The 27,867-nt window shown below is 37.4% G+C and overlaps 1 protein-coding gene across 4 annotated transcripts in view; it reads left to right on the plus strand.

Moving 5' to 3' along the window:
- The first annotated feature begins 467 nt into the window (after positions 1–467).
- LOC121321868 (protein bicaudal C homolog 1-like) overlaps positions 468–27,867 on the plus strand; it is a 109,066-nt gene continuing 81,666 nt past the window's right edge. For all 4 annotated transcript variants that reach the window (XM_041261165.1, XM_041261166.1, XM_041261168.1 and 1 more), the window contains exon 1: positions 468–941. In XM_041261165.1, coding sequence (XP_041117099.1) covers positions 749–941 — 193 coding nt within the window. In that variant the 5' untranslated portion in view covers positions 468–748. The remainder of the gene's footprint in view (positions 942–27,867) is intronic.

Below are 27,867 nucleotides of genomic sequence, written 5' to 3' on the forward strand. Positions count from 1 at the left end.
AGGTAATTGGTTGCACCAGATCTTATTTAGAGGCTTAATAGCAAAGGGGGTGAATACATATGCACGCACCACTTTTCTGTTATTTATTTTTTAGAATTTTTTGAAACAAGTTATTTTTTTCATTTCACTTCACCAATTTGGACTATTTTGTGTATGTCCATTACATGAAATCCAAATAAAAATCAATTTTAATTCCAGGTTGTAAGGCAAAAAAATAGGTAAAATGCCAAGGGGGGGGGGGGGTCAATACTTTTCGCAAGCCACTGTGTGTGTATGTATGTGTATATATATATATATATATATATATATATATATATATATATATATATATATAAAATCCAAGTCACTGTAGTTGGTTTGTGCCTGAAAGACTGTATACATCATCTGGACCCCTGCCTTAAAATCAGTGGGGGAGGTTAGTGTGTATGACATAAGCTGTGGGTTCTCGTTCAGCAATATTCGTTTGCTGGAAGAGAGATGCTTCGCTAAACTTGAAGAGTTACATTGCTCAGTCGAAATAACATGGAGAGGGTTCTCTGGGCGGCGCTTTGCAGCTGTGGCAAAGTCGAGTGCTCGAGGAAATAGTAGAAGAAAGAGTACAAAAAAAAACAATGAGAGTAGGCAGAGAGTTTTAGTGAATGGGACGAGGAATGAGAGTGATTAGTTTGTTTTTTAAGTCTAGTATATGATATACGACTAACTCCGTGTGCGGCGCAGTGGGGACTGGTAGCGGTGCTCAGCAGACGCCATGGCTGCTCAGTGCGCATCTTTGAGCGGGTACTTGCAACAATCGGACCCGGGCTCGAACAGCGAGCGCAGCACAGACTCTCCCGTCCCCGTCTCTGAGGATGATTCAAGCGGGCCCCATGTCACATCGGACCCAGAATGGACCGAGGAGAGGTTTCGCGTGGATCGCAAGAAACTGGAAGTCATGTTACTAGGTAAACGAAAGGAACTGGCACAGTCCAGATTGAAACTCGCCTGGAAAATTGGTTACTTTTTTTGGTGAAAAAGTTTAAATACAGTCAAAACTGTTGATATGAACCAGTAACCCCATTAAATATGTAGTAAGAAAAATATGTAAAGCAGACAACATGGTTTTACTTTCAGAGTTGTGCAATTTACAGTGAATCCAGAAGGATGTAATGTTTGGAAATTACGAGTTTTGGTAGTGCACTTTGAGTCAGGGCTTTTACAATTGTTTATAAGGTCAACGTGAATTTAGAATTAGTACTTAATGCATTACAAACGTTTACAATGTAACGAAGATCTTAAAAAAAGACAGGAAATTACTTAAATACAGTAGTTTGAAACAACCATTATGTTTGACACGACAATGTTCAAACTAGTGAAACAATCTCTCCGGCCGAGAATGTTGCACTGATGTTTTCAAGATGATTTTTTTTTAAAAATTGACGAAAAACTTTGAAACTTTTAACGGTGAAAAACACAACCTCCATTGCTTTCTGTTGGTAAATGACTTGGTATTAGCAAACACATGTTATGCATAGTAACATAATCTCAAGGTGACTGTCTCAAAGGTTGAGTTACATTCCTGCAGTCTGAACAATCTGTTTAATTGGTAAACCAGTATAACTAAGAACACTCGGTTGTATCCAACATTTCTGGTTAACGATTCCAAATTTAGCCGAGGGGATCTGAAAGTAGTCAAACTTATAAACAAAAAGTTTAATCAGTTTCATGCAGTATTTAAAAATGTTTTCCTGCACGAGTGCACGTTTCATCAGTATAAACTGCATTTCTAGTCCCGATAAGTTTCGTATTAGTAACATATTCGCATTACTTTAATACAGTAAAGCACAATGAATGTCCTTTCAAAACACGTGGTTGTCATTTATTTCATTCACATCATGTTTTCTGTACATAATGATTGTCTTAATTATATAGGTAGTCTCAAAAAGGTCATGTATGTAGCAAATGTGATAATTCAGATTTTAACCCCCATAAATACCTGAAAGGTTGAATTGTGGTTTGTCTGCATTTCTCATGCGCAGTGGGGTGTAATATTGCCAATCTACATCATTTACATATTAATTGTTGGCTTCAATATAACTGAGCTTTAAAAACAAATCAGCAAAGTCTGGCTTTCAGGAATTTGATATGCTCAGTCACTGCTATGTTTGAAATACAGAGCTGACATAAGCCACTTCCGCACTGGCATGCTCCACCTGCTCCTCTTTCACACTGGCATGCTCCACCTGGATGACAGAAGTAAGTGCACAATGTGCCTACACAATGCCCTGCAAGCAGCAATGTTGATGTGACCACCCTTTCATCTGTTCAGGCTTTCAGGATGGCATGCTTGTTACAGATGTTTCCATCCAAGCTTCTCTGGATTGAATCATAGCTCCAGATGTTGATTTAGAGCAAATGTTTCTTTATCGCTCCACGCCACCCCAGCAGCAATCTGGATCATGGTGTGTCTCAATCAGCAAACGGTGAATAAATAGAAATGCTTGCCTAAGTGAAACCTTCACGCAGGCGTCAGCGTTTGTTATTTCGTCCTCTAATGAACGGCTGTCATGCATTTTCTCTCGCACGACCCACGTCAAAGCGTGTCAACCGACATCCTTAGGTTGGTCGCTGCCAACCTGGTTTGAGCTAGGGTTGACCCGGGTACATGGTTTCACACTATGCGGGATTGTGACCTTGGTAGTCGGAACCCGGGTCGCAGCACCAGTGAGAAAGGGACTGTGGTTGCATTTGGGTATAATGACACAATAACAAAAAGCCCATGGGGGTGTGGTTGAAGCCCATATCATTTGGTTAACTAACTATGAGTGTTAACTTCAATGTTGAATGGATAATCTGTAGCTTCAAAAACACAGCTTTCTAGCTGCTCAGAGCTAATTAGCTGAATGATATGCACATATTTACTTCAGCAACTGTTGTTCTTGTTCCATACTGCACACTGCATCGGCTAGATAAGGCGCAACATGTGAACATACCCCAAGCCAAGAAACATTGTCAATCCTGTGCAATTAAACAGAAATTGTGGTACTTGTCTTAAATTATTGTGTTTAGGAAATGAGAAGTTTAAATGGTATCCTTTTATTTTGTAAATCACTAACTATTCTGTTATAATGGGAAATCTTCAGGTAAGTCCTGTTATCGTGTTCAGATATATGCGATCATTTTGAAAAAGTAATTGCGAATGAAGTAAATGGCAATTATGCGGTTTCAACACATGTAAATTGTGCATTATTTAGGTAGCCTTAACCCTTTTACATTGGCTTAGCTTAGAGAGCCTTAGAATATTGAATAACACTGAGACCTGCAACTATATGGTCACAAGATTATTAAAGGGTTGCCAGCTGTTAGTGATAATTAGCAGTTTTGAAGGGTGCTAAAAAAGGGTTAAGCTTGACTTTTGTTAACCTTCTACTAGTTCCCCAGACCCTGATTAGCACTTGTCTTGGGCTAGCTAATATTATATTAGCTTCATCCAGCAGTTTATGTTTCTGCTGAAACAAATTAAATATATCTGTCTCGTGTAGGATTGCATACCACAGTTTCAGTCATTTCCATCAGGCAATGATTCACTACAGATAAGGATTATACAGCAACTATTGCCTGTGTGATATGGACCTGTATCTTTCTAGAAGGAATTGCTGTTTTAAAACATAAAACAAGTACATATTGCTATACTTACCGTTTTGACTTTAATGGACTTGGATGACACCAGTCTCTCTTTCTGTATTCATGTGAATGACACTGTTTTTCCACGAATCAGAAACTCACAGATACCAAAGAGGAGCATCATGTTTGACTGCATTTTCTTTGCGATCTACAAATGTTACTACAATTGTCTATGTGATTATAGTGCAATATATATATATATATATATATATATATATATATATTTTTTTTTTTTATTAATTGTTGTAATTGTTCTCAATGCAGTTAAAGGAAGCGCCATCTTCCAACAGAACGTAGCAGAGTTTTTCTTGGAGACATGCAGTACTGTAGAATCGGTTGTCAATTTGAGAATTGTTTTGCCTGCGTATTTTACTTCATGAGGTGTAGATGGGAATAGGGAAAGGTGCTTCTCCTTTGTTCTATTGAGCTTTTTGTGCTTCATTATTCACACATTTAACCACTAATGAGTTGAACAATCCAGTATCCTAGTGTTGGATTCAAAGCCTAAAACCCTGAGGTCGAAGCTGAGACCTAGGCTGGGATTCTCAGACTGATGCAGGCGCCCTTTTAGAACGAGGCCAATGTCGGTGTATAGGCTGAGATTGATTCATTATATAGGACAATATATAATGAATATAATCAGTCATACATACAGTTCTGTTTACATTTTTTTTTCTTAAATAAGAAAATAACCAAAATGAGCTTAAGTAATGCATAAGAAATGCACTGACAATTTGAAAGAACAGCGAACCTGAGTGCAGGGTCAAGGCTGAAAACGAAGGCTTAATTGCCCTGAAGTCGGGATTCCAAAATTGCAATGTATTAAACTTTAACAATCCTTTTTTTTTTTTTTTTTTTATTATGATGATTTTTTTTTTTTTAATTTAAACTATAGAACATTAATATGTTTCATATATAGCTGTGTAATTTTTGCACTTCAGAACAAACCATGTATTTTTCACTTTTTAGAGATGGACAGCTTGTTTAAAACTCAACATGAGTCGGTTTTTATTTGGCAGTGTCTCACATTCCTATGTATGTCTCCATTTCGTGGGTGGGGAGTTGGTCAGCGATAGGATTGCGTAGTTTATGCTGTCTTATTTTTTGTAACTTTAAATACAATTCTCCAATTTGTTTTAAACTAACTTTTAAGAAGTGTGTCTTTACAGAACGAATAACAAAAACCCTGATTGTTCAATTTTTATTCGGAATTTGATATATTTTGCAATGTACAACTGGAACCTTTTTTTCTTCCTGTTTATTTGATGGGATATTTTATAGCATGCATACATGCTGCCAAAAGATAATTGAAATACATTCTGTGGAGTGTTTATGCTTACAGCAAGGGCAGTGTGCCAACAGTGTGCTGTTCTACTATGTGACCAACATTCACTGAAGTTGCTCAAGACATAGTCTAAAACACCAAAAATCTCTAATGCAGTATATCTGCTCTACCCCATTAACCCTGTCTGTGACATGAGGTAAAGGAACAATTCTAAATCTGGTCTGAAATAATGTGTTGCTTTTGGCAAAAATGTCACAGTGCTCTTGACCTCTAAAGCCCTGCATACCTGTACTTCTCAGGAAGGAAAGTGAAAATCTAAAATGTGCCGACATTGGTTTTCATTTTTGTGACCTCAAGGGATGATTTTGTTGTTTTCTGGCCTCCCGATGCCTCGTTGAGTAGGTTGCTGCTGGTTTAAAATGCAGCAGCCAGTCTACCTCTCAAATTTCCCCATTTTTAAGGTCACTACATTGGCTTCTACATTGCTACCTACTTAAAAGGCTATTATGCTTTTGGTCCTACCTATTTGCATACTCAGACCTGCCAGAAATATGCTGGCAATTCCCACAACTCACCTTAAAAAGCTATGGTGCACTAAAGCTCTTTTACTTAGGAACTCGCCACGTTCTATTCAAATTTCTGAGACACTCAATATTTTATAAATCCTAAGGTTTTGTTGATTTGGTCTTTTGCTAGCAAGCAGTTTAGAGATATTTTTAGTTCTCCCAAATGCTCTGGGATGCTTGTACATGGAGAATGGTGTCAAAATTAAATAGTTTGGTATTGACGTAAGCTGTAAGCATTTTTCACTTTTGACAAGTTCATTTTGAGTCGTTTCCATGCAAGTGAAACAATTAGTGGGTCATGTTACTCAAGCTTTAACTCGGGTCAGTAATCCTGAAACAGTTCTTCTTTAAGCATTATGATAATAACCCAATGCATAGGTGAAGCAGTAGTGCAAGCTGTTCTGGAGGAAGATGTGACTATTCCTCAGCGATTACCTCCAGTATTCCTGCAGGGGAGTTGTGTCTTGGAACCCGCCGCTAAGCCTGTTCTCTAGGATGTTTTGGATATAGCTGCTTCAAACCGTGAGAGTAAACGTTCAAGTTCTTTGTTGTTGTTAAGCCAGACTATTGAGAAGCATCGTTACTGGACAGCTTCCAGAATGCATGCTTGTTTAAAGGCTACCAAGCCTGTCGCAAATTAACTAGCACCTTAAAATGCCTCATTTGTTCTCCTGCTTAAATAGTTACAAAACATGTCGCTTGCATTTAGTTGATGCCTTTGTCCTCTGCCAAACATGCAATATTATGTGAGGCGATCCCAGGCTTATGTCCATATACTTGGTGTATTCACAGTCATTGCAGTATCTGGTATACTGTGTGTGCTTGCATTAAACTATGCACACATCTTGTCAAACTGAAAGGAACACTTGATTGTATTAACTAAGCTGTATTGGCAATTGCCTTCCATCTGTCATGTGGGTTATCATTTTGAGGGCAAATAAGCCAGATGTGCAATGCTAAGTGATTATTACTAATGTAGCTTTTATGATCAGTATTTGCAGTGCGGTTGTTTAAGCAAAATGAACAGTAGCATAACTTGTTCTGTATCCTCTGTAGCATATAGCTTCAGTTGTATTACAAACTTGGAGTGGCATAGTCTATAAGTGTAAATGGGCTTTTGTCTAAAAAATATTCATTAAAAAACCTTTAGCAAACTCGTGTTAAAACCTATGTGAATGGGGCCCACAATGTCACTTTTAAGAAGACTATTTGAATGACAGACTACAGTGTATTAAAGAAATGGAATGGGGTTGAGGCCTTCAGTTGGCTATTTAGTTAAAATATCAATATACTGTTTAAAACAAAATATAAACCAATGTCCTCATGCTTGTTGGGTTGTTATTGTGGTCAAAAGGTTTGGGAGGTTACGGTAGGTTTACTGCATACCGTTTGTTTTTTTGACAAATGTACCTTCAAATAAAGGAGGACAGTTTAATAGTAAGGTTATTGGGATATGTCTACTGCCAGTGTGTCCCATACCCTGAGTCGCTCAGTTCTATAGCATGACTGGCTGAGTTCTATAGCCGGACTGGCTCCGTTCTATAGCCGGACTGGCTCCGTTCTATAGCCGGACTGGCTGTCTGTATGGAATTTGCTTGAAGTGGGTTTTCTTTGCTGGGGGTAGGTTAATCTTTAACAGTCCGACATTCTTGCTATAAAAGCTTCTTAACAACAAAATGGAGCTTGAGCTTCACATTTCTCTGGGCATATATTTTGTTTTGCAGTTGTCAAATGTGAAATATCATCAAATACAAGTGGGAACAAATTCACAAAGGCATTTGGCAGTTTTAGAAAAAAAAATACTCTGGCCGTTCCCCTAGTGCTGTTACAAAAAAAAAAATAGTAGTCCTGTATAGTGGTACCCAAAAAACAAGAGGGACCAGCTTGGGGTGGGGGGGTGATTATCGCAACCTGTTAAATGTGTCAAATAGCACAGATAGAGGAAGGCTCTTCAACGTTTTAGTTTCCTTTGATTTATGACCTTTTTGTATAGAGTGATAAAAGCAAATGGAGCCAATGGAACAGCGCTCTCTGCACGTCACACTTGTCTGCTAGAAAGACTTGCGCTATACTGGTCAGCATGGTGCATTGTTGGGGTCTTGGCAACGCCCTGGCAGACTGCTAGCTCAGTAGCTGTGGCATTTGTATTTTCAAGGCCCTTTGAGTCTTTTATCCACATGTTTTAATGCAATGCCAGTGTTGCTGTCAGGCCCTGAAAAATATCCTCTTAATCGTTCACCTAGAGAATGTTTGTCTTTTGTCTGCTCCACTTGTTGAGCATTGTGGCCCTTAAGCAAAGAAAAAATAACTTTATTACTAGACAGGCTCCATGAAAAATGGAACTGGTTATTTATTACCACTATAGACAGCTACAGGAACCTTAAGTGACGGAAAGCGAGATTGCTTTTGAAAAATGAACGTTTTGTTAATGGAAAATTGTTGGTTATAAGCTGGTCACTTGGTTATACATTATGTCAATGTATTTCAACAATATAACTTTACTAGTTGTATGATTTACCTTGCACATTTCTGGTAAGGGTAAATAAATAAATTACTTTTATTTATAAAAAAAATGGATGTTCACCTACTTCTATAATGAAAGTTTAAATTCTTTAGATTTTAGTCATTCTAATGTACTGTGTTTCAGTGCATAAAATGTTACTTAAGTTAGTGTACTATAAAGCAAATTAGAGGCCGTTTAGTAATTTTTTTTAGAAACAGAAATTTTAACTGGAATTATCAAACTAGTTTCAGTGGTGGTTGTGCACAGTTTTACAAGTTCATGTGGATCTTATCGTTAAAAAAAAAAAAAAAAAAAAAAAACCCCCCCATTATAAACGATGTCTCTTATAACAAGGAACACCCTACACGTGACTTAAGTTGGTAATAATAGAGGAGGAAACAACACACACGATTCAATGTACTGTAATACTATTTTTTTTTTTTTTTTTACGATATACTGTGATTCGTAGTACAATTCAGGAGGTGGGGTGAGACGACTTAGGTTTTACAGAGGACTTCACAAAGCCCTAAGCTACAATGAGTATCACTTTTCTAACCATTTTTTAATGGGGCATGGGTGGTACTTTATGACTGCAGTGAATATAAATATTTTTTTAGAAAATGATTTTAAGCATCTCCACATACTCATAGAAGGTACTGTAACAAGCAGAAGTGTGTTTTTTATGACTAATTAAAATATGTTTTCAATTACTTGAACATCATCTGGCAACATCATTTGTATGGTGTTCATGCATTTCACAAAGCCTTGTCAGGCAGATGTGTAATTCTTATATCAGATTGTTTTGAGACCAACTGTTTATTTGTTTTGATTTTTGAAATACAAAAGTATTTTACCTCAGTGTACCAGGTTTCAGGTGTGACAAACAGTCTGTGGTTAGAACTGGTTTTTCTGCATTGGTTTTGATTGGCTTATGAGTTGCTTTCCCTAGGCCTTTTACAGTTTCAATAGTATTTCAACCTCTCATGTTTTTGGCTTAAACAATGCTGCTGGCTGTGCACATTCCTCAAATATCAGCTTTTCCTGGAAAATACACTTCAACTGTAAGCAATGTTCCATGCCACCAATCTTCTATGAATCTTAAGTGTGGCTATTGAGTTCTGTCAAAAAGAACATGCTTATAATTGGAGGAGAAATTGTTCACAATTGCAAGCAGATATACAGAAACATCTCGATTAACCTCGACGGGAGGCTGTTGGGACTCTATATATTCAGGAGGGATACAACACTATTCTGCATTCTGTGTTTTACATGGTTTCTGTCATTTAAATTTGTGAAAGGAAAGCTACAGATGAGCCTTCAGAACGCCTTTAAGTCATCACTTTTTTGATTTTTCCCTCATGAAACATCAGTCATTTGTGAGTCTGAGCCAGGCAAAAAAATGAACATTCATTTGTGCAGTCTTGGTTTCCAAAAGGTACAGGTATATGTACTTTTATCGCTCTGTCAGTTCTGCTCTCTTATCTATCGTTATGGAAGTTGACTATTTCTTATTACAGTCGCCACCGCTTAGAATGGGCGTGTTTGTGTTAACACGATTCACCCTCAGTAAGCGATGGACGGTATAAACTCCCATACAATAATCTGAAATTCAAAATGTCCTGTAATCACCAGTACAGTAATCAAAACAACAAGAGTATATGTGTTTAAAAAATCTAAGACATTCATTATGCTAATAAAAAATATGTATTAAAACCTAGGAATGTAGTAAAGTACAGTAATCCATCGCGTTTCAGACTGCGATGGCACCACAGTAAGAGCAGAGATGTAAAAAGGCGGATAAATGAATCCTGTTTTAAGTACCATTATACACAGTTGTAACAATTACTGTGGTATTATTGTTTTGAGATTCATTTTTTATTGGGGCTCTCCCCTAAATCCCCTGTTTAGAAAGATACAGGATATTAGTGCCTGTGAGAGCAGCCGTTTGGAGGCATGCTGCTGAGTGACAGGCAGGAGACAGAGGTTGAAGTTGATATGCCCTGCAAGTGAACAGGATTTATATTATAGCACTGAACTGCAGGGTTTCCAGGATATAATGAGACAGACAACAGTTTTGGTTCAAAGCAGTAGGATTTATTATTGTATTGTTTTTTTTAGCGTTGTGAACAATGGCTCTCAATCCTCTCCCCTCACTCACAAACTGAATTCTCTCTCTCTCTCTCAATTCTCCCACCGCCAGATCCCGCTTCTCTCTTTCGAACTGTCATCTCCACCCACACACACCCAAATCCCTCCCCCTTCCTCACTCATTGGTCCAACACTCTATATCTGACTGCATGTTTCAGACCGTCCCCCACCTCCCTCAGTGACACACTCGCACAGTCTTTCAGCTCTAGTCATACAAGCACCAGAACACACAGAGTACGCTAACAGATCTGAAAAAAAAATGAACACTGTTTACAAACAACATTATTTACAGAGTACTCCCATTCCCTTCCCCCTTGCATAATCAGGTCCATTCCCACACTGTCCCCAGCTTTTTGAAGCAACGTTGCATTGTTTGCTGATTGACAAAGAGTTCCAAGCATGCTTTAGCAAGCGCACAACATCTAACAGAGACATTTTGTTTACACTGAATTATCTTGCTGATGCTCATCGCTTTTCTCTTTCCAGCCATGCTTGCTTGCTGTTGCAGTCAGTGCTAAATAAACCTGACACTGCGTACAGGGATTAAATAGCCAAGGTACAGTACAGGGATAATTGCTCAGTAAACAGCTGACTGATCGATCTGTCAAGCTTATTTAACAGTAAAGTGCTGCTTTTTTATTGAAATATGTGAATGGCAAGGTAAGGAGGTGAAAACAGCTGAGTTTACCCAAAATGTACGGTATAAACAATGTCTGTTATTGAATTCAATGGGAATGGCAAAAGCTATTTGTCCGAAATATAAACGGCTGCCCGAAATAACCCTGTACGGTACAAGTGGTAGATACTGTACTAGATTTCATTGTGTATCTCCTGCAGGTGGCCTGTGGAATTCACTAATTGGGGGAAATTAATTTTGTGTATATTACAACTGGGTCACTGCAATTACATCAAGTCTGCTAAATGCAATATGCTTAGTTTTTTTTTTTTTTTTTTTTTTTTTTTTTTTTTTTTTTTTAGTGATTGACACAATTTAAACAAAATGTGATGTCAACATCTGTCAGGATGAACCTGAACTTGTTTGTGTAGCGAGTGTCCATATTTATTAATATTTTTAGTAGTAGTGAAATGTGACTGTGAATGATAACCTGCTTGGAACAGTGACTGTTAAATTAAGTTTGTTTTGCTTAAGTCCACTGCAGTTAGTGCTGCTACAATTCAAGCTTACTCTCAAGCAGCATCAATTGCGTGTAAATAAACAATGTGTATTTTTATTTAAATTATAAAGTCATGATTACTGTTCTACATAATGTATTTTTAAACTGCATATGAATGTTTTATTCAGTTTATATGACCTGTAAAATCAAAGTTTTGCAATCAAATATAAACAAGTAGCTATGGTGACGTCGCCAATAAATTATGCAAATTAGTACCATTGAAGGTTTAAACCTTCCTTCGTAATGTGTTCCGAACCATCAAAGGTCAAAATGTACCCTTCGTTGTAGTCCTAATAAGTGATATTGGAAATGTAGTATGTGCACTAGCCACAAGTCACAGCTTCAGCTATGGCCCATAGGGATACTGTATTCCACTATTTAATTGACACAATTAGTGGTTTGACGATCAGACCTTTTAGTTGTATACGAATCCCGTAGTCCTCTAGAGTTTAAATGTATTTGACACAAACATATTAAAACATTATTGAATACATCATACAGTTTGCATTTAATTTAAATTGATCTTATGGTCATTTGTTCGAAACATCTGTAACCTGGTAAAGATATTTTGAGAAAGGACAGTTGAAAGTATAATTTCGTTCTGACCTTGTTTTTTCAATAATTTACAATGTTCAGTACTTACAGACGTGGGCATGTTGATCTCAAAGCAGAAAATGAACATCTGCTTGTATTTGCTCAGAAAACACAAGCAGTGAATTAGTAGAAGCATTGGGACCATATTATACTGCCTGCCAGTATTGTATAGTGACCCCTACTGTGCATGCAATTGATCTCTCCGGTACATGTAATGATAAGCATGGTCATAAAAGGTGTTCTGTGAAATAAGAATTCGTTCTTGGGCTGTTCTAATGTGTGTTTTGTAACCTTTTTAATAATTTAGGATAAAAAATAAATGCTTATTCATTGATGTTTTTCTTCTTCCTGCCGTACCAGATGTATAACTCCCTGTCGATTTTACATTTCCTGATCAATACCAAAAGCTAATTTTGTGTGCAACTCTGGGTTGTTAAGTTTTGCTTGGAAATATTTATTCTGGAAGCAATTGATGTCAGCAGTATTCTACTTGCAGTACCAAATAGACAGTACAAATATAGACCGTTTAAAGCTGAACGATATTAATGGTGTCTAGGTCCACCACTGTGGGTAGTCAGGTGCAAAGTGTTTACATTTGTTCTGGGGGGGAATGTGACCATTTCTCAACCATATTGCCGAACTGCTTTATGTAACAGGACTCCTCTTGAAATCAGCCTTCGGTTGTTTTGGGTGAGATTTATAATCCAAGTTATAATCCAGCGCTGCTGGTATGTTCTGTATAACTTTTTGTAGTCTTCCTTGTTTGTTTGATATTTATTCACTGCCTCAGGGCTGTGCGTAAGGGCATGGTTAATCTTTTATTCCATGGTGTTGAATAAAAGCTTTTGGAGGATGTGAATGCAGTTTGGAATGTACTTTAAGCTTGTAGTGTTCTGGAGTGGGGCCGAAAACAGGACTGGGTTGGTTAAAGAGTTAAGCATAGCATGTTTATTGGGTTACTCAGTTAGAGAAGCTCATACAGTATGTTGGGTTACTCAGTCAAAAGCATTCATACAGTATGCACCTATCCATAACTAGTTACAGATATCCTTTTCAGCCATGTCTACATGTCTACTGAAGTTAAAAAAACAATTTTAGTTAACCTCGTTAAATAACTGTAGCCCTTTTGTTGAAGGCTCCAAATCCATAATATAGCAGTGTGGCAAAGTGCCCGCCCCTGTGTGTATTTTCTGTTATATGTAGTGTGTTAATGTTGGTGTATAGTCATTGGTACACAGGATATAAACGGGTCTGTGTAACACAAGTGTTTAAAATGTATATTTGTATTTAGGCACAAGGATTGCACAGCACTTCACGTGCAAGTAAAAAGTAATATGTGAGCACGGGGAATTGCACTTTATTAATTCACGTGCAGTTGTACCGTGACTCCAATTGAATGATTGATTAGCAGTCGAGTCTCGGTACATGCGGAATAAAAGCAGCATGTTTTCACCCACTCGGGGTTGTGTGTTTGGTGAGTGGAGAACGGGATTTGAGACAGAGGTAATTGTAAAAGCAGTAAGAAGTTAAATATCTGCTCACCGTGTTTTGTCTGTATAGTTCGTTTTGTTTTGGCGACGAGTGCCGTGTCCTGTGTGTTTTTGTCTTACAACCTTTTTATTTCCTGACTGTCTGTTCACTTACTAAATGCTGAGCGAGACCATTCACTCAGCCCCTCGAAACTCCACCTCTCTTGTTGTTTATTTCCTGGCTCTGGTCTGACGCCACCCATTCCGGCCGTCTTTGACAAGCAGTTATTGGTCATTTAGCACCAATTTGAAATGACAATAAAAGCTACATAGAGAGGTAAACATCCATCCATACAACAATTCTTTTCAGTTTTACTAGATCTGTTTTCAACATTCTTCCATAGTTTATCCTTCTGTACACTCCAGAAACCAGACCTTAAGACGTTGTTGCCTGTTTACATTCCCTAAATGTAGTTTCAGCTGTGGCCACACAAGTTTCATCCCGCTTTCACAATGCAGCTTTCTTGACACTTTGTCGTCTGGTAACTAAACAGACAAGCCCCCCTGCTACTACCTACAGCAGCAGGAGCTCATGGATATCATGAACACATACAGGCTCTGCTGAAATCTCGGGGGGGGAAACTAAACAAAAATATTAACAAGTGTTGGATTGGGTGTCATTCATACAGTACGTTACTATCTGCACAATTTTCCCATAGAGACTATTTTTAAAAGAAAGACATACAAGACTAGATCACAGGTCTTTCTGATTCGTTATACATTTTGTGAGCATCTTGCTATACAATTGGTCCTTATTGGAGAACTGTGCTTCTAAGGGGAGTCGTAACATAAGACTGACATCCAGCTTGCATTGTTCTCCTCCGGCCACTCAGTCCGGCTGCGTTAAATAGCTCATCCCAAATAAAGAACACATTTAAGTGGCTCTGAAACCTGAAGGTTTCACAGTATTTTCAATGAAGAAACTGAGTTTACTCAAAACAAATCAGTTTTGAGTGATTTATGACAGTATTTAGGTAAAAAAATAAACATTGAAAAGTTCAAGCTGTAAATTTAATTTGACATTAGCTTTTTTGACTGCCGCTTGCATGCTGTTGCACTCCATGTTTTTGGTAGTGCAGCTCGCCTAAGACACTGGTCATTTCAGTTGATCTAAATACCATTTAAATATTGCTTTTTACTTCTGGTTAAAAAGACAAAAGATTATGAAGATAAAATAACAGTACATTAAAGATACTTGCGGAAACTTAGTAGCATTGTTTTCAACATTGGCAGTATTTATATCTGCTGTTGTGAATAGATCTGTGTGGTGACATTGACCAGTCCCATGCACTAATGCAGAGTTTGGCTATGTTCATCAGTGCAGTTTAGAAATCTGAGATGGACCATCAAATGTTATCCATCAGTGCAAACACATGATAATACCCACTCTTCTAAATTTGAGCTTTGATTGTAAAAGTAGTTAACTATGGGGCAACCAGTGCTTGGAAATGTTTGCTGGCTTCACACTTACTCATGAAACTTCTGTTCATACTGTTTAGGGCACTACTTTACTTTGACAGTCAAGCTTACAAGATGTAATTGCATTGATGTCTTCAGTTTTTCTATCCTAAAAAATATATTGAAGTTTGATTTTAAAGTGCTTTTTTTTGTGTAGATCTTAGCTGGACCACTTAACCTCTGCACCTTTCTGTTCAGCTGCATTGTGTTTTTGTATACTTTTTATATACGTTATAAATCCCCCTCAAGCTGATACAAACTGCCCAGTTCAGTCAGAGCAAGAAACTCCCATTCAACATTGACATGCATTTTAAATTCCATTTAATATTTTGCATACAGAGTACAATATAAATTTCATATAAATGGAATGTTCTGAAGCTGCTCAGCCATATTCAGTATGCTAGTGTGCTGCATTTTCTAGGTGATACATGCTTAAAGTTCCCTTTGCAGTATGTAGTATACTGCTGAGATTCTTGCAAAAAGTTTTGTTTGAAACATTGCTATTTAAATCCCATTATTGTTGAACATTGTTTGTTTTCAGTGCATTCTTAATCTCATAATATGTAAATATTATGTTTGATCAAGCAGTTTTGTTTATTTTTTTATTTAAATAATGTAACCACAATATGCAGAATACATATTCCTCTTGCATTCTGAATGACTGGCTGAAATCTCTTAGAGGAATGGATTGGAAGGTTCACATTGCACACAATGGTTATAATGTTTACCAGCTTTTACAAAGATTCTTTCTTTTCTTTTTTAGTTTTTTAATTTTTATATTGGCTCCAATTGGCTGCTATTTGTTATTGCAAGAGCTGGAGTAGGCCAGAACAATCTGGGGAGCCAGTGTGGTGCTGTGTGATGTGGTTATAACTGAGTGGATTCTGAGTTTGTCAGGAATGAACTGTCAGATTCAAAAGTATTGCTTCCTCATGATTTTACAATGCATTTGATTCTGTGGACACATTTTAAAATCTCTCCCTTAGTGTAACTATTTCATTGCAATGCTGTGGTCATCACTGGTGGCCAAAACGAATGCAGTGGCATAAACATCTAAAACAAACGAGTAACTTAAAGTCCTGTTTTAATTATCTTACAAACCTTCTCTATAGGGGACCTCTTAACATTGGTTCTAGGTCTCACTCGTGCATAGATCATTTATAATGTAGTGTGATTGGGCAGCACCAGGCTGTGCGAACTTCTGATTGGCTGAACTGACAATCGGAATCTAATGATGTGAGTAGAGGTTCGTTGCTGTGCTAACGCCTCCACTTGTACCTAGATGAGGGTAGCAAAACAAATAAATATGGGGGAAAAAAAATAATTTACTTCAAATGTTAGACTAGTAACATTTTACAGGAAATGCCTAAACAGTCCATATCTTGAACATGGGATTTCAAGTAAAAATGGTTTCTTATACCAGAAGGGACACTACACCTTTTAAGTCGGGTTTGCTACTTGGTCTAAGTGGATTATTTCCACACAACTAGGAATTTGCTGAAATAAAGTGGCTGCATTATTTGGAGCTCTATAGTTAAATACTGTTTAATTGTGGTTCTGGTCACTCAGATGCACAGGGTTATAATAGTGACGCTAGCCCTTTATTTGGAGGTATACTAATGCCATTTATGGATGAGTGATATTTATTGAATGTGTTTGGCATTGCATTTGATTGTCGATATGCTGTGATGTGGCAGGTCCAATCCAGCTTATGCCAGAGCAACACAGAAATATTTAACCAAAACATTCTTGGAGCAGAGGTCATTGCTCTGGGCTTAAACTCTGCAGGCACACTGGGGGTGTCACCTGTGTGCTTACCATATAGAGGGGGAAACTGCAGTTTGACTGCGATTCATTTTGTGTGTTAACAGCAGGGCCTTGTATTCAGGTGCAGTAAGGCTCGTCTACATGGTCACCTATTAGTCAGTAAACCCTGGAATGTATTTTCTTGTTCAATACAAAAGAGAGGTGGCTGCACCTTGAAAAAGCAGCCATAAATGCTCTCTCATTCACTAGTGACTGGGTAATTCAGGTATGACTTCCTCTACATCAACTGTGAGTGCCAATGAGCTAGCAGTTTAGTTAAACCCATACAACCAGGGAAACATAATGCCTTTAAAAACTCCAAACCATCAAGTCTGAAGGGGGGAATGGCTTTATAGAATACAGTATGTAATGCATTAAATTAAATATATACATCCACCATCCTGAAAATAGTATTGTGAATCTGGCCCAAAGTTTCTGAAATGCATTGAAAACACAGTGCGTCCCCTTATAATGCTGTAGTCGATAGCCATAGTTAAGAGACTGTGCTGTTTGTGTTCAGCCTTATAACGAGAATACTAATGTTAGTGTAATGGCATTATGGGGCAAATGGGAGCCATGACCGTACCACCTTATAACCTGTTCCGCAGTATAAAGGGCCATCTTATAAAGAGGGTGCACTGTATGTGTTTTGTAAACCGAAAAGTTGGGGGTTTAACTTTGTTTAACCTTTGTATGATTAACAAGTTCATGTTGTCTCATAAGGTATTGAACAGTGTATGGGTTAAATCAAAAGACAATGTAAACCGTAAATTGCAGGTAACCGCTTTGGTAATGTAGGCTGTATATTTCAGCATCATGCAGCATGGTAAGTTTTTTAAAGACAGCGGAGAGTGAGGGGGGGGGGGGGGTGCGGGTGCCACGACTGCAGCTTATGCTAACATGAGACTCTTCCTGTTGGCTCCAAAAATACTACAGCTAGAAGAAAATCTTCGGTTCTCTACCAAATCCTTTGGTGCACATTGTGCATGTGTGTGCAAATATTCTGCAGCCTGCATACAATTATGTAGGTACTGAGGTCCTGAATGCCTCACCTAGTCATGTTCTCATGATGTCATTGATTGGATCCCACTAGTGCAGAGTTGGGGATGTTAGGACCTACAGTGTATAATGCAATGACTTTTGTGGTGAGGGAGGAAAATTGGATGGGGAAAGTTCACCTCAGGCATATGAATAGCCAAGCTGGGCCTCACCTCCAAGGTTCAGTAACTTGGCAAAACCCATCTTTAGTACACTGTAACTCTGTTGCTGGAGAGGTGCTGTGTGACACAGTGTAGCAATTAAGTAATTATAAAAGCATGCACACCAACCCTGATGAAGTCGTCAGTGGCAAAATGTTAGCAAGGCACTGGAATCTGGAACAGAATCTGGAAGTCAAAAATACGACGTGATGTTGATTAATTGATTTAACTGTGCTCCAGTACTCTTACTTTTCTTGAGTAGCCCAATGTCATGTTATTTAAACGTATGTTACCACAGGCTTTGGGCATTATTTCCCAGTCAGTGTTTATATCATTAATCCCAAATGGATCTGTTTTCCACTATAATGTGAAAACTGCAGCCAATGTTTATTCTGTTAATCTACCTATGATGTCATAGGGCAATTGTACTTTTAACTTTTAACTGAGGGCAATAGTTATTTGACTGTATTGACTGCTAGAGTGACTAGTGGCTGGTTTGTAGGCTTTGCACAAACTGTTTTTGATCATGTGGCAGCGTATTGGCCAATGAGATGATATCTGTGTTGTAAATAAGTTGCTCCAGAAGGATTGCTGGAATTTAAAACTGATCTGTTTTAATTGTTTATTTAACAGGGTTGTGTGGGAGTATGCTAACACATTCACCAGGCCTCAATAGCTGTGGGCTAAATTCGCTCAGCACCATCAACCATATATTATAGCATTTTCCCAATGATTTCACAGGTAAATTGAATTGGTTTGAGTTTTGTAAATGGGCAGCCTGCTGGACCGTTGAGTACTAGAAAGTGAGTGGGCTGCAATGCATACGGTACAGTCTGTGCACACAGTGTCGCAGACAGCCTTTTTTTCTTTTCTGTAATTAGAATGCTTAGTGAACCGTAACCATAAATTGTGACTCCAAGGAATTTAAGGTCCGTATTTCAGCTTTTCTAACTTGGAAAAGTACTAGAAATAAATAATAATACATCCAGGCTCTTCTGAATTTGAATTTTTATCTAATTTTAAATATTTATTTTGCATTTATTTGTTTTTAAAGATACGCGTGTGACCTCACATTTTTACATTACTTCACAGGTTCTGTCTGTCAAACAGATTTCCAGTTTACAGGTCATAATCCTACAAATATATAGCCTCTAAACTCAGATTCTTGGAACTGTAATGCAATACAAATTTAAAATAAAAACACAAAAATAAATGTTTAGTGCATGCTAGCAAAATTACCCTTGGCAGAAGACATTAGGATATTGGACAAGGATGCTGGGACCAGGTTCTAGTAAAATTTAAATAGTTACTAAGCAATTTTAACTGGAATTTGTAAAAAGGTCGCGCATACCCTATACTTCAAGACACCCGTGATGGTGACTGTTAAGACAGGAATGACTTCGACTGCTGTCCATCTTTGGATCTCCTGTCTTTTTATATTTGATTTGATGTGCTTGTCTACAGAAAGTGCTTCTCTGTTAGAGATGCACTGCTGTTCAATCACAAATGTCGGCTGGTTACGCAGACCTTGATTTAAAACTTATGTAGGATTGCCCAGTGTTAACCTAATGCAATGTTGATACTGATATCTGCCATGTTCCAGGTTTAAAATTTGAGAAGCCCGATGGTTCTCGGTCCAAATCAGTGCTTGATTCACTCACTTGAAGCATAGGAACTTATCAGAGCATTTTATGAAAGTCTAACCTTCGCTACATCAATATCATGTTCCTGGCAAGCCCAAGAATGTCTGTGTATTTATCGACCCATCACCACAAATATATGGATTTTGCATCTAGTCAGACATTCTTGTTTTTTTAAATGTAACAAGCATACCATTTTTATTGACTGGCCCAGTCACTTCATCCCATGTTTTGCTATAGCACCCAGAAAAGACAAGGTGGTGTTGATGCAGTTTTTTCATATCAGATTATTTTCTCTTTTAATCAGTTATAAAGACTAACTATTTAAATATGTTATATGCTATATGCTATCATTTTTTTTTTCACAGTAGTGAAACAGGCCATTGCCAAGACCCGTTATAGGGAAAGCTACACCAGGAAGTTGTTTGCTGTCTGATTCTCAGCACCTTGAAAGTGGTATGCAGTCAAAGGGGAGTGTTTTAAAGCTTTGTGAGTATCAATAACTTGTCTGTGAATGAGGCATTGTATCAACAGCTGCACGTGTAATGATTAACAGTAGCACTGCAGATTTAGAATGTTTAAATGGCTACTTCCTGTACTGCAGGTCACATGGTTTGGTTGTTGGTCTAGAGCAGGGGTGTCAAACTCGGTTCCTGGAAGGCCGCAGTGTCTTCTGGCTTTGGTTCCACCCGAGCTCGCAATTACTTAATTGGTCTAATTATTTGATTAACTGGCCTCATTTAACACTTCTCTTCAGGCCTCAAAATGTTTCATAGGTAGTGTACCTTGAATCAAGTGCATTTTTAAAATCATCAACTGTAAAAAAAAAAAAAGTAAATAATAATTAGGTCAGTTATGTTAATTGAGAGCTTAAGTTGGAATGAAAACCAGATGGACCCTGCGACCCTCGAGGACTGGAGTTTCACACCCCTGGTCTAGAGTATTGAAGTAAGACTTCCCATACAGCACAGGAAGTGATACAGAAATGCGGCAAAAATGTGAATGTTGTAACCATCATGTTTGTATTCTTTTTTTTTTTTTTTTTTAAATCTACATTAATGTGAAAGAAAAAAAGCTGGTACTAATACAGCACTCTTGTGAAATCATTAAACATTAAACTCATATGTACATTATCGAATTGTGAATTAATGACGGTGGGTACAACATAAAATTAAAGACTTAGTTTTCAATCCCTTTATTGCCAACCTATCAATCTTCTATTGAGAGCCAGAAAGTATGACACAAAGTTTCAAACCAGTTAAACCACATTCTGTTTGAACCATACGTGAGTGGATCCTAAAACAAGAGACAATTGTAACAACAGATATAATTAAAGATGACATTTCTATTGTCTTTTTAAAATGGTTGTGACTGGGTACGTATTTAAGATTGTTTTATAAGCTGAAAACAACAGCTCTATAGATGTCTGAAAAATCTAATAACCAAAAGAGTATGGTAGACACAATCGGAACCTTGATATTCCAAATGCATCTGTAATCTGAACCCAAACTGTAAAATTTGTTAGCGTGTGTCAGGATGAGTACGTAAACATTTACAGTTTTCTCTGGGTATTACCGAGTTTTGATGAAAGTGGTATAAAAACATTCAACAAAGACTAGACATGGCCTAGTATCATATTTTAAACACTGTTGTAGTACAGTTGGAGGTTTTGAATAGTTTTGTTGCTGTCCTTCATCGCATTGAATCTGCTCAATGTTATGGTCTTAAAATGATTGACTGTTGCACAGTAAATATTTCTAAGTCTAGTGTGTATGTCTGTGCATGTAAGTGATGTGAGACACTATTTCCATTACAACCTGTGTAAAGTTTGTGACACATCTTCCAGTGAGCAAATATAATTTGGATCTGAGGTTTGCTTTTAAATGTGGTGCAAAAGTACAGAGCTGTGTGGTTGTTTTTTTTTTTTTTTTTTTTAATTTTGGCTAGCACAGTAAACTGAGCTCTCTGTGGGGACCTATAGGTTCATCTAAACTACCAGCTGTTAGCAGCATCCTCCAGCACAGGGTAAACTCTTAATATCATGGGTCGAAGGTAACCACAAATATTTCTTAATCTACCAGGAAAAATACTATCCTACCTAAAACTATCATACCACTTTCTCTGATTTGTAATCCTTGCTTCCAACGGTATTTTGTCCTACTGTATACTGTTAATATTTAGGTTTTTAGGTGTAACATTTTAAAGGGTGTGCATTTTTTTCTCTCTGCCATTTAGAATTCTGACCTGTTCTGATGTAATAAATCAGAACTATGATAGCACAATGAGGTATGTAGGTGATATACATTTCCTGAAATAATTGCATGACATTTCGGTCGTTTTTCTTGTTGAATCAGCTGAAAAGCTCCTTAAGGGCACTGCATGCCTGAAAGGTAATAGCACGTGAAGCCGATGGGATGTAAATGTGGACTTAACAGCAATTTTGTTGGAATTATAATTAAGTGTGTTTAATGAACATGGTGGTGTAATTATGAAGTCTTACATGAGGTTCACACAAATCCCAAAAAATGAAAACCTTGCATTAAAGATAAATCTTGTAATGTAGTTAATCATTAGTAGGCAAACCCTCCATTTTGTCAAACCCTTATAAGAAAAATATTGAGCACATGTATGATACCGCAACCCTCCGCCCATTTACAACCATACACACTATATGTACATACATGCATGCATGCATATCTACACACACAGACAACTTTATTTAGGACCTGCCTTCCTGACTGAATTTGACATTGCCCTGAATTGTTGGCATTCTTTCAGATCAAGTCCACCCAACATTATTTGTCTGTTACCTGTACATTCTCAACCTGAATGGCTAACAGTCTACAATCTGTAGTAGTCCACCCTCTCTGTTAGACTGAGTTCTTGATCACTCATAGGATCAGAGATATTTAAGCATTTGATTGGTTCACTGAAATGCCACTGTAGAGACAGAGCCAAGAGTTAGAGGAATGAAACAGATTGCATGATTTCCCAATGTTATATAATATGACCACAGTGCAATGTACATTTGATTTACTCAAGTGTAGATAAGATGATTATTTATTTATTTATTTATTTATTTATTTGCTTCGCTCAACTCCTCCAGCTCTTAAGTGGCTGGCATTTTGGTCTATATGTGCCATCTTTACTACACCCAGATAACCACTGGGCACATGCACAGCAGCTTGGAACAGATCCTGGCAGTGACAGTTGATAGGATTGACAACTCAATACACAGAACATCCCATGAGGCCGTTTCACCACAAGTACAAAACCTACGCCACATAACCAACACTGAAGCGCTAAAGGCAGGACAGAGAAATGGCAATGATTTTCCCTGGGTTCAGTATTCATGCATTGTTGAAATAAAAATATTCAACATAAATGTGTGTGGTGGCTCAAAAGTAAGACATTGAGGGTGTATTGAATTAATCTAAACCGTGGCAGATTTTTCCACTGTTTTTAGATAAATAAACAGGGATTCTTTTTGAGTATCAAATTCAGAAAAAACTTCCATGAATTTAAGTATGATTTTAGTGTAATTTTGTGTAAAAATATAAATACATTAAAATAGAAAGCATCCTAATTTTAAGTTACAATTGAGTATATTTTATGATACCTCCAGTTTGTCCATCAGGACCTGATTCCAGTACTTCACGCTGCTCTTTGTAAATTTTAAACAAAATTGCATGTATTCCTCTTTAAAACTACTTATACTAGTAGATACTTTTTCTTTAATCTGAGCAAAACTTGATGCTGTTGCACTGTTCTGGACAGGCAAGTACAGTGCATCAAATACGTGAATGTGGGGAAGTCGTACCTTCTTTTCAAAATAAGGGAGCTTTTGTAAACTGTAATCTTAGTGGTCTAACTTGAAGTGAATACCTACATAATTGCTTTTAAAAAGAAAAAATATCAAACAGAAAAACAACCATGACATGCTTCACAGTCAGATTCTTTTGGCCCCTGTGGTTCTTACTGTAACTGGTCCAGTGGGCGTTGTTATTTTCATCAAACAGCAAACCTAAAGGCTGAGTTTGGTACTTCACATTGGCCTCGTCATCCAAGGACGAGCTGTGGCACCTAGTTTATAACAAAAAAAAAAAAAAAAAAAAAAAAACACAATTCAATAAGTCCATCATAAAAAAAAATAAATTAAAAATTAAAAGCCAAAACACACAGCAATGTGGCATTGCAACATTATTCATTACACTACACATGTTGTGGATCAATAATACCACTGTTAGTCAAATGTCATTAGCAACTAACTTCCATTTTAAATGAACACGCTATTGCTGTATATAAACACATGTTATCAATCAATCTGAATTTCTAGAGCAATGTTGAACTGTAATAGAAACTTTCTTTCTTTGTATGTGACTTTGCTGCAGAATACTTTTCAATCTGTGAGTCTGGGAACATGTCCACTGCAGGTTAGCTGAACTAGTGCTAACATGCAAAGAGCCCTGCATATGTAACTTTCTTGATTTCCATTTTTCTTTTGGCAACAAAAGATGTTATTGAAGCACTGGTTTTCTGAGCGTCGCTGGCTTAGTGGTGTTTCTGTGATCATTTCTTTTGTGCTTACAACACACGTCATCATTCTAGCTCCCATATCCCACTGTTAACATGTCCTGCATTTTTCCAATGTTGCTTAGGATTATGTGAGAATATATTGTGGTCCCAGAAGCATGACATTTGGAAATTATATATTTTATATATATTTTTTTTTTTTTTTTTTTAACCAGACCAGGAGGGCCTTCGCAGATGGTCAGCTACTGAATGCATGCCCACCACAGGGCTCCCTAAACCCTGCTGGGTACATATGGGGACTCTAGTAACCACAGACTGTACATGCCTTTTGCAGGAATTAAAGGTTTGCTGACATAAAGGGGTTTAACAGTAGAGTTTTCTGAGCAGAATATGGGGGGAAAAAAATCTGCTCCGGGAGTTGTCTGGGAGATGTGTCCAAAAAACGTGAGAGTCCCGCTAATAAGAGAGAGTGGACAGGTCTGAGAAGTGCAGTTTGTTTGTAAAATGATCATTCATAGCATTGCGATCAATTGTTCTGTCAGGATCAGTAATCGATAGAAACCTGGATGAGAAGAGGTGGTGCTCTTCCAGATTTGAAATTGACCTGTCCTAAATCGACTACTTGTGTGAACTCTTTAATGATGGAATTGCTTTGTGTAATGATTCCAGCATATGTTGGAGCTTAATAGTTTTGGCACAAACCCTAGCTGTAGAACAAATAAATTCAATAAAACTGACTTAAGTTTCATATTCTTCCCTGACCTGGCTAGAGAATACAGCTTTGTAGAAGTCTTGAGTGTGACAGAACAAAGAATTCAAATTGGGGTTTTGCCGTAGGAAAGAATGTTTTCCAGCTGTTCTTAATTTTAGCCACAATCATTTCAGTGTTTGACAAATGTTTCTGACCATTTCAAACTTCAGTAAAAAGGCAGCTCTTGCAAAAATGTTACTCTGCATTACTGGGAATGTAAGAAAACATTCAACTTCCTGTTCCAAGGATTGAGTTCTCTTTTTTTTTTTTTTTTTTTCTTCTAGATGGTCTGTGGCAGCAACTCTATACAATGTAATATGAGATGTGTTGTGTTACATTATAGATCAAAAGCTATGCTCTATAAATCGCTTGTACTGTTTTATCTGTGTATCCTAAATGTCTTCAGTAATCTCATCCAGTTCTGGTTGTTATCCCACCAGTAGGTGCCTGCAAGGGATATGAGTTTTATATATTTTAGCGTGCCGGTATTGAGATCTGGCACTGTTAGATCATTAAAATAGACATCTCACAATCATTAGATGAAAATACTATTAAAAAACATTTAAACGATCAGTGTCTTCATTGAACTTAATCTGAAATGATTTTAAAGGCTAATCTGCAATACTGTTGTGGCTCTGTCACACTGTACTTTGAGTCTGAAAGGCCTGAGGTCAACTATTTTATGCTATGCGGTACTACCAATCTGTGATAGTAAAAAAAGTCCACATTACATAAAAAAAACAAAACAACAAAATCGTATTAATTCAGTGTCTTCCTCCACTGTGGTTTTACAATAAAACATTTTGTGCATTTATTTTTTTTTTTTAAATACCTTTTGCTACGATTTTTTTGTCAGTCAGTTATTTAGTTTTAGTAAACTAAACTAACTTCATGTCACAGTTCATTCTTTTTCTTCCATAAGTAATATTTATATATCTATATATAATAATTTTAGCAAGAGGGCTCGGAGGGCGTCTGCAAACATTCTGTGTTTAAAAGTCTTGGCTACTTGAGTGTGTGCGGTAGCCATAGCTATAAGTAACATGCAGTTTCTTTAAATGCAGAGACACTTACCATGAACTTAGTTCTGTATTAACAGAGTTTACGAAGTTCCTAAATGGCACTACTGTATTGCTCTGAAACACTGGCTTGCATCCATATGTCAGAGATGAATAGTTCAGTTTACCCATACGTGAAAGGAATGCTGTTTTTCTCTGTTTTATAGCCAAATCGTACATGACGTTATCTGGAAGGGTTCAATTAAATGGCATTTTCTGTAGTTATTCATTTCAGGATGTTGAATAAGATCACAAAAGGTGCAACTTTTAACAAATTCCAGTGTTATCTGCAATTCCAGCTCCAGCAGTTTTAAGCTTCAAGGTCTAAAGCGTAACATGTCGGAGAATGTTAAGGACTCGGGCGCGAGAGGTAATGCGTGATATGTTTTAAAAGTACATTAGTTACGTCTGTGTGCATGTGCATGTGTGTGTGGCTCAAATGAACAGTTGATGGAGTGACATCTACAAGCTGATGCCTTCAGTCATTAAATGGTTACCAACAGTAAAAATGCAGATTGCAACAACTGTTTCACTTTGTTTAGTACACATTTACCATGTCTGTTATCTACACAGCTGTTGCAAAATCTGTATTAATAATATATAATCTTTATTTTATATAGCGCCTTTCATAAACAAATATCACAAAGCACTTAACAAATGAAAAAGGACAGATAAAATAACAATAATACAATCATAAAAATGTACAGATAATACCAAGGTAGAACAATAATAAAAACAAGACATATCAAACACAAAAAAAACCCCCAAATCTACAAAAATGCCAATTTAAATAAATTAGTTTTTAGGCGAGATTTAAAAACAGGCAAGAACTCTGAATCTCTGCTCTCGGTTGGAAGTGTGTTCCACAGCCTATGTGCATAATAAGGAAAAGCCCTGCTTCCCTGTTCACAGTTTAGTCAGAGGATGACTAGTTGTGCAATTAAGCAAGAGGTCAGAGATATAAAGGGGAGAAATTCCCTTATTGGCCTTAAGTCAGGAGCAGAACTTTATAATCAATACGATATTTAACTGACAGCCAATGTAGTTTTCAAAATGGGTTATGTGTTCACCAGAACGAGTCCTAGTCAACATCCTAACGGCTGAATTTTGAACATGCTGCAGTTTTTGAGGGCTTTTCTTTGACACCCCAGCAAGTAGGGCATTGCAGTTGTCAAGTCTGGATGAAACAAAAGCATATACTAGTTTCTCTGCAGCAAACATAGACAAGACCGGGAACAGCCGCACAATGTTCCTAAGATGGAAAAAGGAAAACTTGGTAGTATTAAAAGCATGTGGCTCAAAAGTTAAACCAGAATCAAAAATGACCCCCGATTTTCTCATTTTGGAACAGAACTCGGTTTGAACCTCATCAATGGTCATGTTTAGATGATTAGATTTTCACAATTGATGCAGATAACATAACCTCGGTCTTCTCACTGTTTAGCTGCAGAAAGCGTTGTTGCATCCAAAGTTTCACATCCAGCAATGCAATTTGTAAGCACATAAATAGCCAGGTTAATATCGGGTGAAGGTTGTAAATAAATCAGGGTATCATAAGCATAAATATGGAAGTTAACTCCATGATTTCAAAAAATTTGACCCCATGGGAGCTTTTATATATGCTAAACTGCAGAGGTCTCAGTATGGAGCCCTGAGGAACACCAGAAGAGGCGCACCCAGTAGCAGACCTGAAACCATCTAAAGAGACAAAGTCCTTTCTCTCATAGAGATATGAATTAAACCAACTAAGAGCAATGCCAGATATGCCGAGCATTGTCTCCAGTCGAGCAGGGAGAATATTAGGGTTCACAGTGTCAAAAGCAGCACTAAGGTCCAATAAAACTAAAATAGAGAGAGAGCTCCTGTTTCAGAAACCATCAAAAGATTGTTAACAACCTTGACCAGAGCTGATAAGTAGAAGTATTGATAAATAACTGGAAGTTTGAAAAATAAATCTGAGAA

Source organism: Polyodon spathula, chromosome 10, assembly GCF_017654505.1.
Source record: "Polyodon spathula isolate WHYD16114869_AA chromosome 10, ASM1765450v1, whole genome shotgun sequence".
NCBI classification, from domain to species: Eukaryota; Metazoa; Chordata; class Actinopteri; order Acipenseriformes; family Polyodontidae; genus Polyodon; species Polyodon spathula.